The sequence below is a fragment of the Ornithodoros turicata genome, chromosome 7 (assembly GCF_037126465.1).
Source record: "Ornithodoros turicata isolate Travis chromosome 7, ASM3712646v1, whole genome shotgun sequence".
In the NCBI taxonomy this organism is placed as follows: Eukaryota; Metazoa; Arthropoda; class Arachnida; order Ixodida; family Argasidae; genus Ornithodoros; species Ornithodoros turicata.
The window spans coordinates 31967090-31982805 of record NC_088207.1 but is presented as its reverse complement, the minus strand read 5'-3'; the positions used below and the strand labels follow the sequence as shown (position 1 = coordinate 31982805).

The 15716-nt window shown below is 44.3% G+C and overlaps 1 protein-coding gene across 2 annotated transcripts in view; it reads left to right on the top strand.

The window, feature by feature from the left end:
• Window positions 1–12613, top strand: part of LOC135400859 (glutamate [NMDA] receptor subunit 1-like) — a 249362-nt gene extending 236749 nt beyond the window's left edge. The window contains exons 19-20 of one of the 2 annotated variants that reach the window (XM_064632808.1): window positions 667–768; window positions 6625–6707. In XM_064632808.1, coding sequence (XP_064488878.1) covers window positions 667–723 — 57 coding nt within the window. In that variant the 3' untranslated portion in view covers window positions 724–768; window positions 6625–6707. Of the gene's footprint in view, window positions 1–666; window positions 769–6624 lie in introns of both variants that reach the window. The other variant, XM_064632806.1, reaches the window with a different exon arrangement.
• The last annotated feature ends 3103 nt before the right edge of the window (window positions 12614–15716 follow it).

Sequence of the window (15716 nt, the reverse complement as noted above, 5' to 3'; positions counted from 1 at the left end):
ATGGCATGTTTTTGAAGGCCTGGTGCGATCCACTGATGTTTTGCGAATTAAAGTTTGTCAAATTTTCAATACATGGGAGTCTATGGGAGATGCAACAAAATCGCTTCTCTCGGCACTCTCGCCCGCGATATTTGGGCCAAAATGATATCATTCCCTACAGTAACAGTCGGGGAATTGATTGCAATCCACAAATTTGACAAGCTTACTGCAGTTTTCCAGATCCCTGCGAATGAAAATAATGGCTTTGTCGTTCGCTATCATGTTCTGCAAGCTGGCGCCGATTACATTACTTCCTTAAAGCGCGGGAGGAAAGCAAAGTGAAGAAAACAATTTTGTGGCGTTGCAGCCTGCTCTCTCTCTCCGAAGGCGAACGTTAACTAGACTGCACGAGTCCGCCTTAACCCGTATTTTCGTGCATTTTCGTTATATTAAGATTTTGCCTGTGACTGTAGACGTATTCCAGTGCGAACTTTTTTTCTTTTTACTCCCAGCTTGGCTCCTGCCGTGTAACAGTATAATGCCTCGCATATTTCTTTTTTTTTTTTTTTCGGCCCAAAATAGGAAGCACTCGTTGGCGCTTTGCAGTGCGGCATGATGTGATTTGTTGGTGTGTCAGGGAGCTCTACTGATCGATACCGCGTGATGAATAACCGTTTTGTTTAACAGATGCGCCATCGCTTTGGTACATCCCATGCTGCAAAAGTTTTACGAGCGAGGGTGTGACAAGCAGTGATGGAATGAAACGATATTTGTTTCCTCCCTCGTGTGGTAAGCCGGCATCTTTGGCGTTCCTAGGGCAGTAGATGCCTGCCTGCGTAGTACTATAGAATCGCGACCACCCTCCTCCTGTCCCTCCGCAAAATGGAACCTGTTTTTGTGGAAGACGCACCGCCCCTCGTTCAGACCCAGTAGACAGCACTCCTTTTGCCGTAGTGAGCACTCCTATGCCGTACTCTATCACCTCCTAACCTCGTGTCCCTTCCACGGTGTAGTGTCGTTCAGCGGGTGTTTAGAATGAAGTTGTACTGAGAACAGCATACATCACTTGCTAGAAATGCAGCCTAAAGCGACAAACACGAATAATGCACGGGTATACCGCGGGACACAGCTGCCCGTTGTACCTGCGTATTCTTCGTGTTTGTTGCCTTATAGGATGCATTTCTAGCGAGTACATGTACCAACTACCCCAAATCGCTACGCTTATACAGCATACATCACGTACAATTGGCCCTCGACTTTCGCCACTTTCTCGAACTTGACTATTAGCGATTTTCCAGGATTCGGTTGTACAGTTGCCCGCATAGGATAGATCCGGAATTTCCGAGAAGTGTGGGCGTAGCCTGTTAACGGGAGACTCCAAAGCGACGTATGCAAAGCTGTTCCCATGCAGTATTTCTCGTTACTTGGAACCATCGAGCCTGGCAATAATGGGACCAAAGCGTGGTGCTTCTATTACTTCTGAAAGCGTTCCCACGAGACAAAAGGGGCAAATGGCTACCACATTTGTGATTCACACCGGTTCCTTAATTGACGACAATACACACACATTTGTCATTATGCGGCGGTAAGCTGCACGACCTTTCGGCCTAACATGCTTTTCCGCATGCGGCCTTGTGCGCGAAGTTTGCATTTTTTGTCAGCGCGGTTAATTTTTGTTTGCATCTTTCCTCTGGTGAACGGTCGATAAAGACCATTTCTTGATTTCTCGTTTTATGATCCGTAATAACCCGTAAAACGAAATTTCACTGAGACGTTACGACTGCTATATCAAAATTTGCACAAAAATGTCATGAATTTCGTATGCATGTATCACGCTGAAAACGTAAAAAAGAATAATAAGACAAGAGTAACAAAACATAGCCTATTTCGAGGAAGCATGTTCCGCATGTTCAGCAATCGAATAGCATGTTCACAGCTCGAGCGCTGTCGGCCCTCGGACGATTCATTTGTACACTTGAAGGGTTTAAATTCGACACCTAGGGTGGTAAAGTTAGGACCCACGTCCAGGGTTGCACAGTATACTACGCTGCCAAAGGGATTAAACTCCACACATTTGTGGACTAACATTTGTGACGAGCCACACCCACCCCAAAAGCAGTGATGGGCAAAGTATCTCAAAATTGTACTTGAAGTAAAGTACCAAGTAACTAGCACCTGTTGTATTTTAAGTATAGTACAAAGTACCATACTATAAATGTAGTTAAAGTAAGGTACAAGGTCATCTGCAAATTACTTTAAAGTACTCATCAAGTACGTTTCAAATTTAGATCATATCGCTGAACGGTACAACACTTGTGATTAAACGCAAGGTAATTATGTTTCGACTATTAGCTTTAGAAAGCTGATAGCTATGGCATTCTTGCCAAGTGCTAGGTAGAAAACACGGATAATTTACAGCTGACTCATTGATATGAACCGAAAGAAATGATTTTGCGGCCAAGCTTTGTGTTTAAATTGGCATTTGGGCACTTGAAAGGAAAGCGCCGAAGAGACGTACATAAAGTACTGTACAAAGTACACAAAATTGAGAAATGTACTTAATGTAGTACTTCAAGTACTTCCCATCACTGCCTATAAGGTATGAGAAGACAACATTTTTTTAAGAGTGTACCCTGCAGACCATTTTCATTTCAAGCGACGACTGATGACACTGGTGCTGCAATTTACATAGCACGTATAGTGGTGGATTTATACAATGTTAACTGCTCTGCGCAAACAAACCTCGGTTATTTTTGCATACTGCACACTGTATTTTCAGTGAGCTCCGGATAGGAGGCGATGTTCTAACACTCAGAGTTATTGAAATTCAGTTACACTCGTTAACAGAAAAAAAAAGTGCGAACTAACGTTATTAAATCTCGTAATCTAATTAATCGTTTAATCTCCAACATATGTGACGTTCCTAACGAGCTCTAATTTCTGGAAGGGACAGCCATCACATTGCATTACGAAGTGGTTGATTTTGTTTGTCTACGTTTGCTGCGTAGTTCAATTATAATAATTTTGACATTTCCTTCAGTTGGATGTTTAATTATTGCGAATATTGAACAAGTGACATGTCCTAGTGCGCGTGAAATAAAAAGAAAATATTTCGTGTACTCGCACTAATCGTATTTTTCGCATGCCGCGTCCTAATCTGTCAATGTGTGTAGCCTTGTCTGCAGTGATGGTACCACTGGGATTGTTGGCAGCGGTAGTAAGTAAAAATCTTGACCCAACCAGCGTTTGGCACCACCTTCATTTGTAGCTAGAGTTGACTAATACCTTACCGCTGAAAAATTGGAACAAAATCGTATGTTTGGAGGAGTCATTTTGAAATATTTAAATTAAACGGCGGCCACTCGTTTTTCCCCCCTGTTCTGTTCTTTTCTTTCTATTTTTGTTTTTATTTTAGTTCAGTTTAGCTTGTCTGCATTGAAGTAGGGACGTCCACCTTATATTGAAATCGAACACGAATGCGAGATTCGTAGATCCGAGAATCGAACACGCTTATCCGAGATACCGGCAACATAACGCGTACACAGATTGTTAACGAACTTGTTGTGCGTTGTTACTTGGCTACATGGGACACCTGGTGTTGTTCTCGGCAAGAATATATTATATTGAATGGCATCATATAAGAACCTTAATATTTTGCATGGTGCCGCGTGCCTATCGTGCCCCTCGGAGCACAACCATTATCATGTTCGTGTCTGCACACAACATTACATTATAATGTACTCGACGGATGGGTGCTTGAAGAATGAGCAGGTAATTCAACATTTACGTAGGAGGTAACGCAGTTAATTTTTGAAGCAGGCCTCGTCCGGCGATTAATGATCACCATCCTACAAGGCAACTCCGTTTGTGCTCCGTATATCCAGGCTAACGATTTCTGAAGACAAGGTACCACATTTGTAATGGCAGTAAAGTGAGCGAAAGAGGTTCTTGAAAGGGGTTCTTTAACAACATTATTTGAAGCAAGATGCATTCTACCAATAGCAGCGTAGTACGTAACGCCGTAACAGTAATCGATACATTTTTCGGTGTCGAAGTGCGGATCGCTATACTTTTTTAAATCGGTATCGGAAAAGTATTTCCGTTACAAATTTGTGGTAAAGCGATCTCCGTGTCGTTACCATTTTTTTAGTGCCCTGCCCTTTCTTCACCGACTATATTTCTTACCCTTGTTCATTGTCGCTGATCCGCCTAGCGCTCGACAAGAAGCCTGTGGACAAGCGTACGTGCTCCATAACAGGAATTATACCAAACACATGTTTACTTTCTTCTTCAAACCTGGAGGAAATAACCAAGATGCGCTGAACAAAAGAGTTGTGGTCAACGAACAGGGGTCAAATCGTTGACAATGCGCTCTGGATTCCAATGCTAAGCTGCCGTATCGCACAGAATCACGCTCACATATACTATGGTATATTGTTAACTTCGGATTGATCATTGGGCTCCACGGTATGCGTGGGCGTGATATAAGTATACCCTAATTGTCATATTGGCCTATCAGCTGCCGGAGAGACCACGGTCTGCTAGAATAGCAGGGGAAAACTTTTTGAGAACCAGCTGCTGATAAAAGTGAAGCAAAGTGTCCATAATAAATATGCTGTCTTTTTACTGCAAAACTGTCTTCTTCCAATTTGCTATTATACAAATGGGGTGTTCACGTAAACGAGATTCCTGTGTTGAATCATTTTCGTATTTCCAACCAAAGTATCGGGTAAAGCATCGCGTTACATTTTTTACTAACGGTAGCGGTACTCCGGTACGTTATAAAACAAGTGTCGATATCGGTATTTCGATACTTTTTACTCACGTAACGAGTGTCGCATCGCGATACAATTGGGGGGGGGGGGGGTCGAAGTAGCTTGCCGTTGTTGGTCGCACACGAGTGGGCATCGTCACAACTATAGCAAAAAAAAAGGAAAAAAGAGCGTTACCATAACGGGTACAACACTGACAAATAGGCAATAAAACCAAGCAATGCGTGTGTTCTCCTGTAAAGCGTACTTTCACTGCAGCGGCGTGATGTACGCAGGAGAAGCAACCAATCAATATGTCTCCCTCCGGCTCTGTTACTCAGCAACAGCAACAACTTTATTTAAGTGATGATGAGTTGAAAGTGTCATCGCCAGGAGCGATGGTGAGCGGAATCTAATGTTGCTGCGCTGTTGTAATGCAACGGGATGACACTGAAGCATGGCTGTGCGTATTTACTTTCAGATACATTAAAGAAAGGCACGGCATCGAAAAACAATGTTTATCGTTTTTTCAATGTAGTAATAGGTCGTGCAACAAACTGTTGCATTCCGAATTCCCTTTCCATTCATTTTCCTTTCATCACAAATAATGGTACCTCGGAAAACCCTTTATATCTAAAGCGATACAGGAGAGAATGAAGAAGATACTACAAAAGGGAAAAGCAGCACAGGAATAATTCGTTGCATGCAGAAATAACGGAATATCAAATCCCTCCCAACTTGTTTGCAGTCTTCAGTTCCTGCATCCCTTCCCTGTTCCTTCCTCCTGGTTCATTCAGGACGTCATCTCAGTGATTGTACCCTGAAGGCCGCCTCTACAGCATGAAAAATTAGGTGTTTAGAACCAATCCCTCAATAACGCTGCTTGAAGACAATTCTGCTCCATGGAGAAAGTGCCCTCAATCTTTGAAAAGCTTCCCTGATGTGGCTCGCTGTTCCCTGGTACTAACATCGGCATGCACCGGTCTGTATGCTTGTTAGTTATTCTGTACGAAGCTCACAAAACGCCTTTTCCCTAACATAAAGCACACAAAAATAATAGTAATGATGAGTAGTCCGTCATCGTTTCCACAATTCACCACCCGTTTAGATACAATTTTAGTTGTAATTACAATTACAACTTCGCCAAGGCTTTTTGGCGAAAGAAATTTTGGGGTACAAGTTCAACGCGTAACTTCTAGACGACGATAACATCAGATTCACAAGATGTCCACTATGGGGTCCGTCCAGCAGAGCACCGGGTGGCTTGATTACAGTGACGATGTCTTCCGCCATGTCACAACGTTGTCGGTTTCACAACGTGTACTTGCAATATTCCTCGTAGTTATCGCCGCCCCATGCAGTTGAAACAGCATTTACGTGTTCTCATCGGCGCGATGTTCCTTCCGCTATGTAATGGAACTCAAACTGAGCTTACGATCCGAGATCGAACAGTGGCGGGGCGCTGCGGAGAAACGATGAACTACCATAGTGTGGACGCATCGTCTGCTTTTACACACTTATTCAGCGTTGAGTACAGTAGGTGGAACATTGGGGAACCGAACAGTACTACACCTGTGATCTTCCTGGGACTATACACTAGGTTTACCTAAAAGAACCAAGAACTTCGAACATCGGCCCACGTGTTATCCACACTAGAATGGTGACAGTTTGGCCCTCTATAGTTCGATCTCGCAGTGAATACGTAAGCTGCGGCATCACTGTTGAGAGTCCTAATATGGTGTCTTAACATCATTCATACTAGGTACCTATTATTACCTAGGTATTACTACATCGCCTCTTCTTCCTCTGGGAGCAGTCTTGTCCGCAAGCAACATAGCATTGTACCCACAGAGAGAAGCGATCAGTTTTGTCTATTTTATGAATGTACTCGCAGAAGCGCAAGGCGCTGCGGTCGACGCTGCAGATGCAAGGTCCGACGCGACGCGTGAAGGCCAACGGCAGGGAGCCCTTTACTACCGAGAAGGGCATGCTGGGACTGCTGGACGCCCCGCCGGCCCCGCGAGCCCGGTGCCCGGAAGGCCCCTCTCCGTTCCTGGTGCCGCCCCCTCCGCCGCCCCCGGCCTCATCTCCGGCCGCCCTGCGCATGCGCTCTGCAGGTCACGTACGCTACCTTCTGCGTGGAGAACCTCTCGAATCTGTAGATTTCAACGTGTGAACAAGATAAAGCAACGAGGCCTACGAGGGATACGGGTAAACCTTATGCGATGCGTGAACATTTCCCGACTGACAGGTGAATGTTCCTGTCCGTGGCAAAGAGACGCGTCGGCCATCTTGGTTAACGGGTGCGCCTCACAGGTGCATTTCGGAAGAGGAGTTGCGATGTTCTTTTTCTGTGTCCTCCCTGATTTCAATGGAGCTCATCTTGTTTCGTTGCGTACATTTACCTTATTCGTTCAACCAACTGCTCCAGGATGCTATAAAGGCACGACATTCTTAAAGGTGTGTCGCATGCAGGACGCCTGAGAAGTGACAAAACGTGTTTGTGACAATCGAAGTGGGTACACCATATGTGCATACATATTTACGAGGCAAGTTTCATATGAGATGAGAGAGAGTCATCTGAAACTGAGCATTAGCTACAGTCGTATGCCTCAACTGTTAGAGTATGGTTGTTTCGATTGTCAATGTTATCATCTATCTCCCACCCCCCTTGACTTGTTTGAATTGGTTTTCACACGCAAGTATAGGAGTGTATACTAACCAGGGTAATCACCAGAAAAAATATTCGATACAGTGCTGGTCGCATTGTCGTTAACGAATGTGTCACATCCAGAAAAGAAAGAAATATTTACCATGGAATGTATGACGCATGCAGCCCCAATATAATTTGTAAAGAATGATGCATCTACGATACACCAGTCCACAGGCGTTTTCTGTTGACGCTGAAGCACTGTCGAAAATGCGCAATTTATTAAGACAACGCGAACGTTAACTCAACATGTTCCGCAAATACGGGAATCACGAAGGTGGAAGTATACGGACCACGTGCAGCTGTCGTGCGCTATCATTCAAGGGAATCACGAGGCAGATGAACCGATATATCTACCTTGCAAATTACGCACTATGCATTCGACTGCTAAGGCACGTATATGTATACGTCCACTCCGAAGCGCTGTTTAATTGTTTATTCTCTGTTTGTGCCGTCAGTTGTGAGATCTGCATTGAAATCATTGTGATTTTTTTTTATATGAAACGGCACGTCATTCAAACGTGATCGACAACGCGCGTAGAAAAAATGCATCCACTTTCGCGTTCCATGGTATGTTACTGTATTAGGAGAACGAAGTTCAAACCTGCACACTATTGCCTACAATATGAAGCGCTCTTATGATAACGATCGTTATGATTCATTCCCACACTGAAGATATGTCGCAAAATAAAGTACAAGTTGCCGCTCGCGAGTTAGGAAACATGTGAGGGGGACAGTTGATGTCCTTGTCTGACATCGCGAGCGCACAAACAGCCTTTTCATGTGTTCAGTTAAAGCTTGTCTTTGTTTTTCTCCTGTCAGTGGTATATTTTTCTTTCTTTTTTGATACAGCGGAATAATGGATCGTTACTTCCCAACGCTTACTTTTGGTGGGAAGTCACCACTACAGCGCTTATAAATATCTTCGTAATGTTGATGGAATACGTATAAAATTGCGGATTAAAATTTCTTAAAATACGTATAAAATCACTTCTAAAATTATGCACTGAACCCTCGACAGTGTATCGGAGTAAGTCCTTTGTACTAGGCAAGGGACCTGTTAGGTGACGAGCATACGAGTAGGGTACAAGCAAGCGAACTGGAATCGTGCACGAATTGATATGCACGCCTCCAGTCAACGCCAATCTATGTCCAACAGTAGTTCCGAATTCCGTGTTTGCCCTATAGGTTCGAGTGTGCGGATTTTTCATTCACACGGCTTGCCTATGACAGATATCTCCTGACACCTTAAATAATGAGGCTGGTATCCGCTTCCAACGATGGATTTTCTTTTTGTCGACATGTACAACAGTGTTATATTCGGATTCGGATACTATACGAAATAGAGGACAATTCATACATTCGAATGGTGTTTGCGCTGTAGTCCAGACGCAAAACGCGTCCCTTCGACTGTAATAGTTCGTAACGTCATAAGCTTCATTGGAGTTTGCAGGCTTCTCTCAAGCAATACTAATTAGTCGAGAGGAGAGCATTTATATATAGGCCCACCGTCTCAGTTTTTCCTGTACAAATTTCTCTTCGTACAACATACATATGCAGGGTGTCTATTCGGTGCAGAAGAACAAGCACATTTTACTAGGTTTATCAATGCGGTTTCGCTTATCACCATGTTTCAGGCAGAACCCGAGACTTTGCTTTGTCACGGCTCTGCGTCTCGGCAGAAGGTAAACAGCTCGCTAATAAATGCTGTTCACGATGCAAGGAAAAGTAGGGGGGAGCTTTCTTTATGCCCTCCTCCTTTCTTCCCTACTAAGGCGAATATGTTTGCAGCCTAACTCCGATTAAAGCAAGCCCAACGTGTGATCCATGGTTGCCCGCTACCCGTGAAACTTCAAGCGGGAGGCTTATCTGTGTTTATCTTTCGTTGCGCTCTCGTTCCTCTTATCATGAGCTCGTATGGACACCCTGTATAGAGATTATCCGACGACACTAACGCATGACAAACTCTGCAAAGATATCACGCATGTATGCTTCGTTTTCGAATAATAATGTACACAAGTGTATATCGAGATTACGCATATATATATATAACCCAGTACGTTAGCTCATAATTCTATGGCATGTTATAGGGTAAGTGGTTATGATAAGCTGTTCGCATATAGCAGTGCTTAACTGCTGTACCTATAAATATATACATACACGAGTCTCTCTGTTATATATAGTGCTTACGCATTAGCCGTATACGAAACGTTGGAGCTTGCTTCGATTGCAATACTCCATGATATCATCTAAAAGCACAAAGACCCGGCACAAAGGAGAAGTATTTTTTTCGAGAAGCCCCACAGGAGAGAAGCTCCCATTTAGTGGCGCTGCTTCGAATGCAGGCATGGAGGAATAATGCGAGTGCTTGTTCGGCTTATGGATACGTGTGCCATGTGTAGCTGTATAGCCTGTTTGAAAGTTTTCTGACATATTGCGCCTCGAGATTGCTATACGCAGAACACATCGCGGCTGCCGGTGATACACGCAGCCGACAGCTACGCATTATACAAAACGGCATTTGTAGTTTTATAGAGTAGAGAGCTAGGCAAGAACCGTCGCTTTTTATGCTGCCGCATTTTTAGTAGAGGAATTCGTAGCTTTGAAAACCCACGCGACGCTTTGTAAAGCATTCTTCTGCGAGACGTGTGATATATATATATAGGATGCCTGCCGTTCGCTTCGATATAAGTGCGCAGTTTGTAGTCTTTTTGTATACGCTCTAACTCGAGCTGGGCAACGATCAAAACGCTATCCACTATACGAGATTACCGTGTATAATCCTTGACTTGTAATCGGGGCTCCTTCGTCAGTGGGGACGGCGCTGGCTATTAGACGGTGCATAAAGTAAACATGATCCCTTTGGCGATGGTCAAACAGTGATTGGCTGTGGGACACTTTGATGCGGTTCACAAAGTACGACCTCGTTTCGGCACGGCTTCCTACGAAGTCAGCCCAGAACGCTGATACCTGACCCCTCCCCTCAACAGCATTTTCTGTATACAGGCAGCTGGATAGCAACCACCTCCTTGTCCATAGCGTGGTGTTTGGTTAACTTCCGAGAGGTAGTTCAACGGCTGTATTTCTCTTAAATTAAATTAATTTAATTAATCGGCAGATGCATTATCCGCTATCGGAGAAACACATACCTCTGTGACTGTAGCTGTTGTGTTGTCTCGGAGTATAATCCCAACTGGGGTTGCCATTTTTCCTCTCTGCGATGCAGCAGCATTTCACAACTTGTGCAAAATGTCGGCCGTGTAAGACGAATGAAACTATAGGCTATAAGAACCGCAGCGTTGCTGCCAGCGCAATCTAACGAAAATATTACTGGACCTGAATCTGTAAGTTTACCAGAAGCATTAAACGCTACTCGCACTTGGATGCGGTGACTTATCGTTATCTGTCGGCCTCTAATTCGACCGAGATATCTTTCCGCTCTTATCAACAACACAGTTTTATCGCGCTGTTATCATTCGCCACGCGCCGTCCCTGCAGCACGGGGGTTCATTCATGTCTCTCCGCCTTGCCCTGTACGTCCTTCTCTTTCTCCACCTGTAACTCCCACGTATTTGACCCAACAGAAGTAGTGAGATAATTTCCCATTGAGGCTGTCCCTTCATCCATCCTACCGCAGACCTTGTTCGGTCCCATATACTATTCGTTCAGTGAACTATACCTTAACCAGAGACAAACAATGTGCATATGTGCCAAATGCAACTCACGGACGAACGCGTTGCCAAATGTTTCAAGCGGTGGATGTGTCCTTAGTATAATGTTTCTTTGACATTCACGAAGGTCAGAAGGTGACGTTGCCCGCAGCTCCATTAAAGGGATACTAATGCGCAAAAAGTTCTCCTCGCATCTTTCATTCCGCGGGAAGAACGTTTTCCACTTTAGTGCCTCTTTAATGGGTCCTATATTCTCGCTCAATGTCTAAAAGTTGTTGACTTTTGCGTCCTGATTGTATGTGTGTGTTCTAGTGTAGGAAATTACGTTCTTACCGTGTATTCACATGAGCGCCATCCTCACGGAAGATTCTAGTCGAAGAAAAAGCAAAAAAAAAAAAAAAAACTGCTCACGGAGCCACAGTTCCGCCTCGTGTTATGTTGAGCATTCACACGGTGCGGGAATATCGGGAGTGGCGTACTGCGCACCTTGCAGAATATCTACGGAATATCTTGTGTCTGTGTCGCAGGATATTCCTCACGGTTAACAGTGCATGTGAGGACACGACGTTGAGCGGTCGTGCTCACGTGATAGCAGAAAGCTGCAACGCATCTTCCGCTTGAGCATTCTGGGAAATGTCGCTAGTGTCAATACACGGTTACCCTCGTATGTGACTGCACATGAGATATCTCTGTACGAAGTCATATACTGGACAAAAAAAGATGATTCCTTACGTATAGTATATACGTCTGAAACTTTTCACTTTTTGTTTTTCTTTTTCCTTTCTTTTTCTTTTTACACCACAGTTCATGGTACATCCGGGTTTTCGTCTGAGTGCCCCCCGGCTTTTTCGGTGTCGTCTTTAGGTTATTTACCATGGATTATGGTAGTCATTCTCGTACATGGATTATGTGCTACACAGCGTTGTCCGTTCCCAACATCGCACTGCGGGTGCATCCAATAAAGGGCTTACATAAACTTATTCCTGCGACAAAAAGGCTTCACACTTTGCATGATCGCAGCTCATCGTCATCAAGGAAATTAATCAATCCTTTTATTTTATGAACATAGGAAGTGAACTGTTTCGTCTGTGCTTTTATCTATGTCGTCGCTGTTTGGCTACGTTCCACATCCTTTTGTTGTGTGTTTACGTCCCTAATTTTGCAGTGGCGGAAAGGTACCCAGCATCTCCGTGCGGTACCGTTCCGAGAGGACGTGTTCCCAAATTCCGGATTATTAGTAGTCTTTAGCAAAGTTATGTCCTTAAACGTGCGAGCGAGGAAACGAGTGTTTTTTCATATTTTCGAGGGTCATACATGAAAGCGCGAGCACTGCAGCATGAAAAGTGTTGTCTGCCACGGTGCTCGCCGAAGTGTGCGGACGAATACGAGAAAGTGTTCGTCTGTTTGTGGCTTGTTTGGTGCTAAACTGGTCAGTGATATCTGGCAAGAAACATTTAGTCTGTTATATTTCTAAATGACGTTATAAATAAAAATTGTTGTCGGAAAAAGATGTGTGTTTGTGTATCGGGCATGTTTTCCAGTGCCGTGGAGCATGGAGACCTGTGTCATGTATGAAAAGGGAGTCTGGCCATTAATGGGACCTGTGTATATACCTGAGGCTCCACCCATTTTTTGAGCTACCTAGCCAATCACAGGTCGAAATACAGTTCCCTATTATTACCGGCCAATCAGTGCTTATACTCACCCTTATTTACTTGGTGCCAGTATTCTGGAGAAACTAGATTGATTTGGATTGAAACGGATATCACTGGTGACAGACCAAAACAACGAATTCTGCGCCCACTTTTATCAACGTCATCTGCATAGAGAGAGGCATGTTGGGAAGACTCAGAACTTCAGAAATGGTTGCTGGAACAACTGACTGGCCAGGATGGCGACAGAACCGCTTCTTCGCCACCACGTCTATCCTCCATCCGTTCGTCCTTTCTTTGTGTTTTGTTTGTGTTTTGTGTTTTTTTTTTTGTTATAGTCGTGACGACGCCCACTTCTGTAACGGCGAGCCTATCCTGCCATTACCCCCACCCCACCCCCTCGCCACCACCACCACCACCGGCTGCCGGTATCAACTTTTAATCACGTAACGCAAGTAGATGGAATCAAAAATGGCCAAAGATGTATACTGTGTAAATAAAATTCATTGATATAATACAAAATCCTACGCATCAGTGGCGTCTTTCGTGCTTGTTTTCTTGAGATCGCGGTCTTCACTAGGCCTAACGGTAGCGACGAAACATGTCATTTTCGCGTAAATAATGATGGCGGAGCGAAAGTTGAAGCCGATTTCCAGCTAGCTACAAAGGGGTGTATACTCACAGAATAAAATTAGAGTTGTTTATGAAAAACATTTGTCACGAAACCTCCGCTTCGCCGCTCACAGTACCATCCTCCATTTTTGAGAATTTTTTGTGTCATGCGTTCCAATGAAATGCGCCCAAGTTTGATTGACAGGTCTAGCCTCTTTTTTTAGGCTATCTTAATGGTCAGACTCCCTTTGAATACACGGCACTGCCTAAGACATGCTTGAGGAAGCGGCTAACGTTCACTCACGCAGGTGTATTTCCCTCTCCCCAGGGGGGGTGTAGAACATACATGGGCGTTCTCAGGGTTTCTTCGGAGAGGGGAGGGGGCAAAGTGCTTCCAGGGAGGCAAAGCGTGCAACCGCCAACCACTTTTCCTATAGTCGGATGGTGCAGACTAGCGGCTATTTAACGGGTAAAAAATACTTCCGGGAAAAAATACTTTGCGTGGTTCATGTTCTCATCAATGGCAACATTATTAATTTTTTTCTCGGAAATCCGCGATGGTCGAGCAACGCGACTTGGACGATTGGGCTGGAATGACTCAGTAATGAGAAGAGAGAGATAGAAGAGAGAGAGAGAAAGAGGATGCAGGAACGAGCATGCCACACACACACACACATGCGCACCGGTTGCTCGGCGGATGGACACGATCAGCGCGGTTTCTCCTTTGCGTCACCAGATGGCGCCACAGAGTGATATGCTTTCAGTCGGTGTGTATGTGTACTCACATTTCATGCTTTTTTATAAAAACGAAAAGTGGTAGATATATAAATTTGGTGTCTATCGATTCCTGAAATATTTCGAGAGAAAGTAAATCGGATAAATGGGAAGTTTCTTTCGAAATGGCTATAGAAGTTTAATAAAAACCTGTTCAAAGAGGGCGGAGAAAAATTGTGTATTTTTTTCACATTCGTGACGCTGCCGTAAAATACATACAACATGTATCAGAAATGTATCGTTATCCGATTCATCTCGTCGTCCTCTTTATTGTGAAACCACCCGCATTAAAATCTCCGCGGCGGTTACCGAGAAAAGGCATAAAATATGTTTCATAGGAAATACATTGGGACGGAGAGCTGGTATGCCCTCTTAAGGCGTCCCGCTTGTTGGTGGTATACCCAAGGTCGTGACTGGGAGGTGCTGGGTTCACATCCTACCACCGCGGCTGTGCTGTCTGAAGCTTTCCCTGGGTTTTCCGAAGACTTTCCAGACGAATGAGGTCAGAGTTCCCCATGAAGTCGGCCCAGGACGTACACTGAACCCCCGTCCCCCACTCCTTCCTGCTGTCCTCTCTCTATCTGTCTGTGTCTGTCATGTCTACGTGACTCATAACGACAGTTGCTTCGCGGCTCTAACACGGAATAAAAAATGCACTAGCCACACATGGTATGTACACCCGTCAAATTCAACGCATGTAATGTTTCTAAATAATAATAGTAATAATATTGATTATTATTATTGACCACCTCGACCGTTGACGGTCGTCTACAGACTGCCTAGTACAGTGCCGTGTATGCCAAAGGGAGTCTGGCCATTGATGGGACCTACCTATACCTGGAGCTCCACCCTCGTTTTGAGCTCTCTGGCCAATCACAAGCAAAAATACAACGAGAGGATAGAAAAATACAAAAATACAGTTCGCTATTCATCCTAGGCTATCCAAACTATATATTACCTGTATTCACTGGGTGCCGATATTTTCGGGACACTGGATTGGATTAGATTGAATAGGATATCCCCTGACGACCTACCAACATAGAGGATTTTGCGTCCACTTTTAAAGGCGTCATCTGGATGGAGAGGGGCATGTCGGGAAGACGCAGAAGGGCAGAACCGCTTTCTAGCAAAACTGATTGGCCGGCAGAACCGCTTGTTGGAACAGACTGCCGGTATTATACCTATTTTAACTATGGAACATAACAAGATTGAATCAAGAACGGGCAAAGGTGTGTATATGAATAAAAGTATATCACAAAATGCAAATTGTTGGCCACCCGTAGCGTTTTTCTTGCTATTTGCCTGCGATCGCTGTCTTTACTAGGCCTAACAAGGACGACGAAACACATTATTTTCAGGTAAACATCAACACTGGAGCGTAATTTAAAGGTGACTTGCAAGATAATTGCAACAGAATGTATACTTACGGAATAAAATTGAAGTAATCTGTGAAAAAAAAAAAAAAAAGTCATGAAATCCTCGCTTCGCCGTTCCAAGCTACGCCCCCATTTTCGGGAAAATTTTGGTGTCATGGCGGCACGCATAGGAAACAGCAGCCAATGACAAA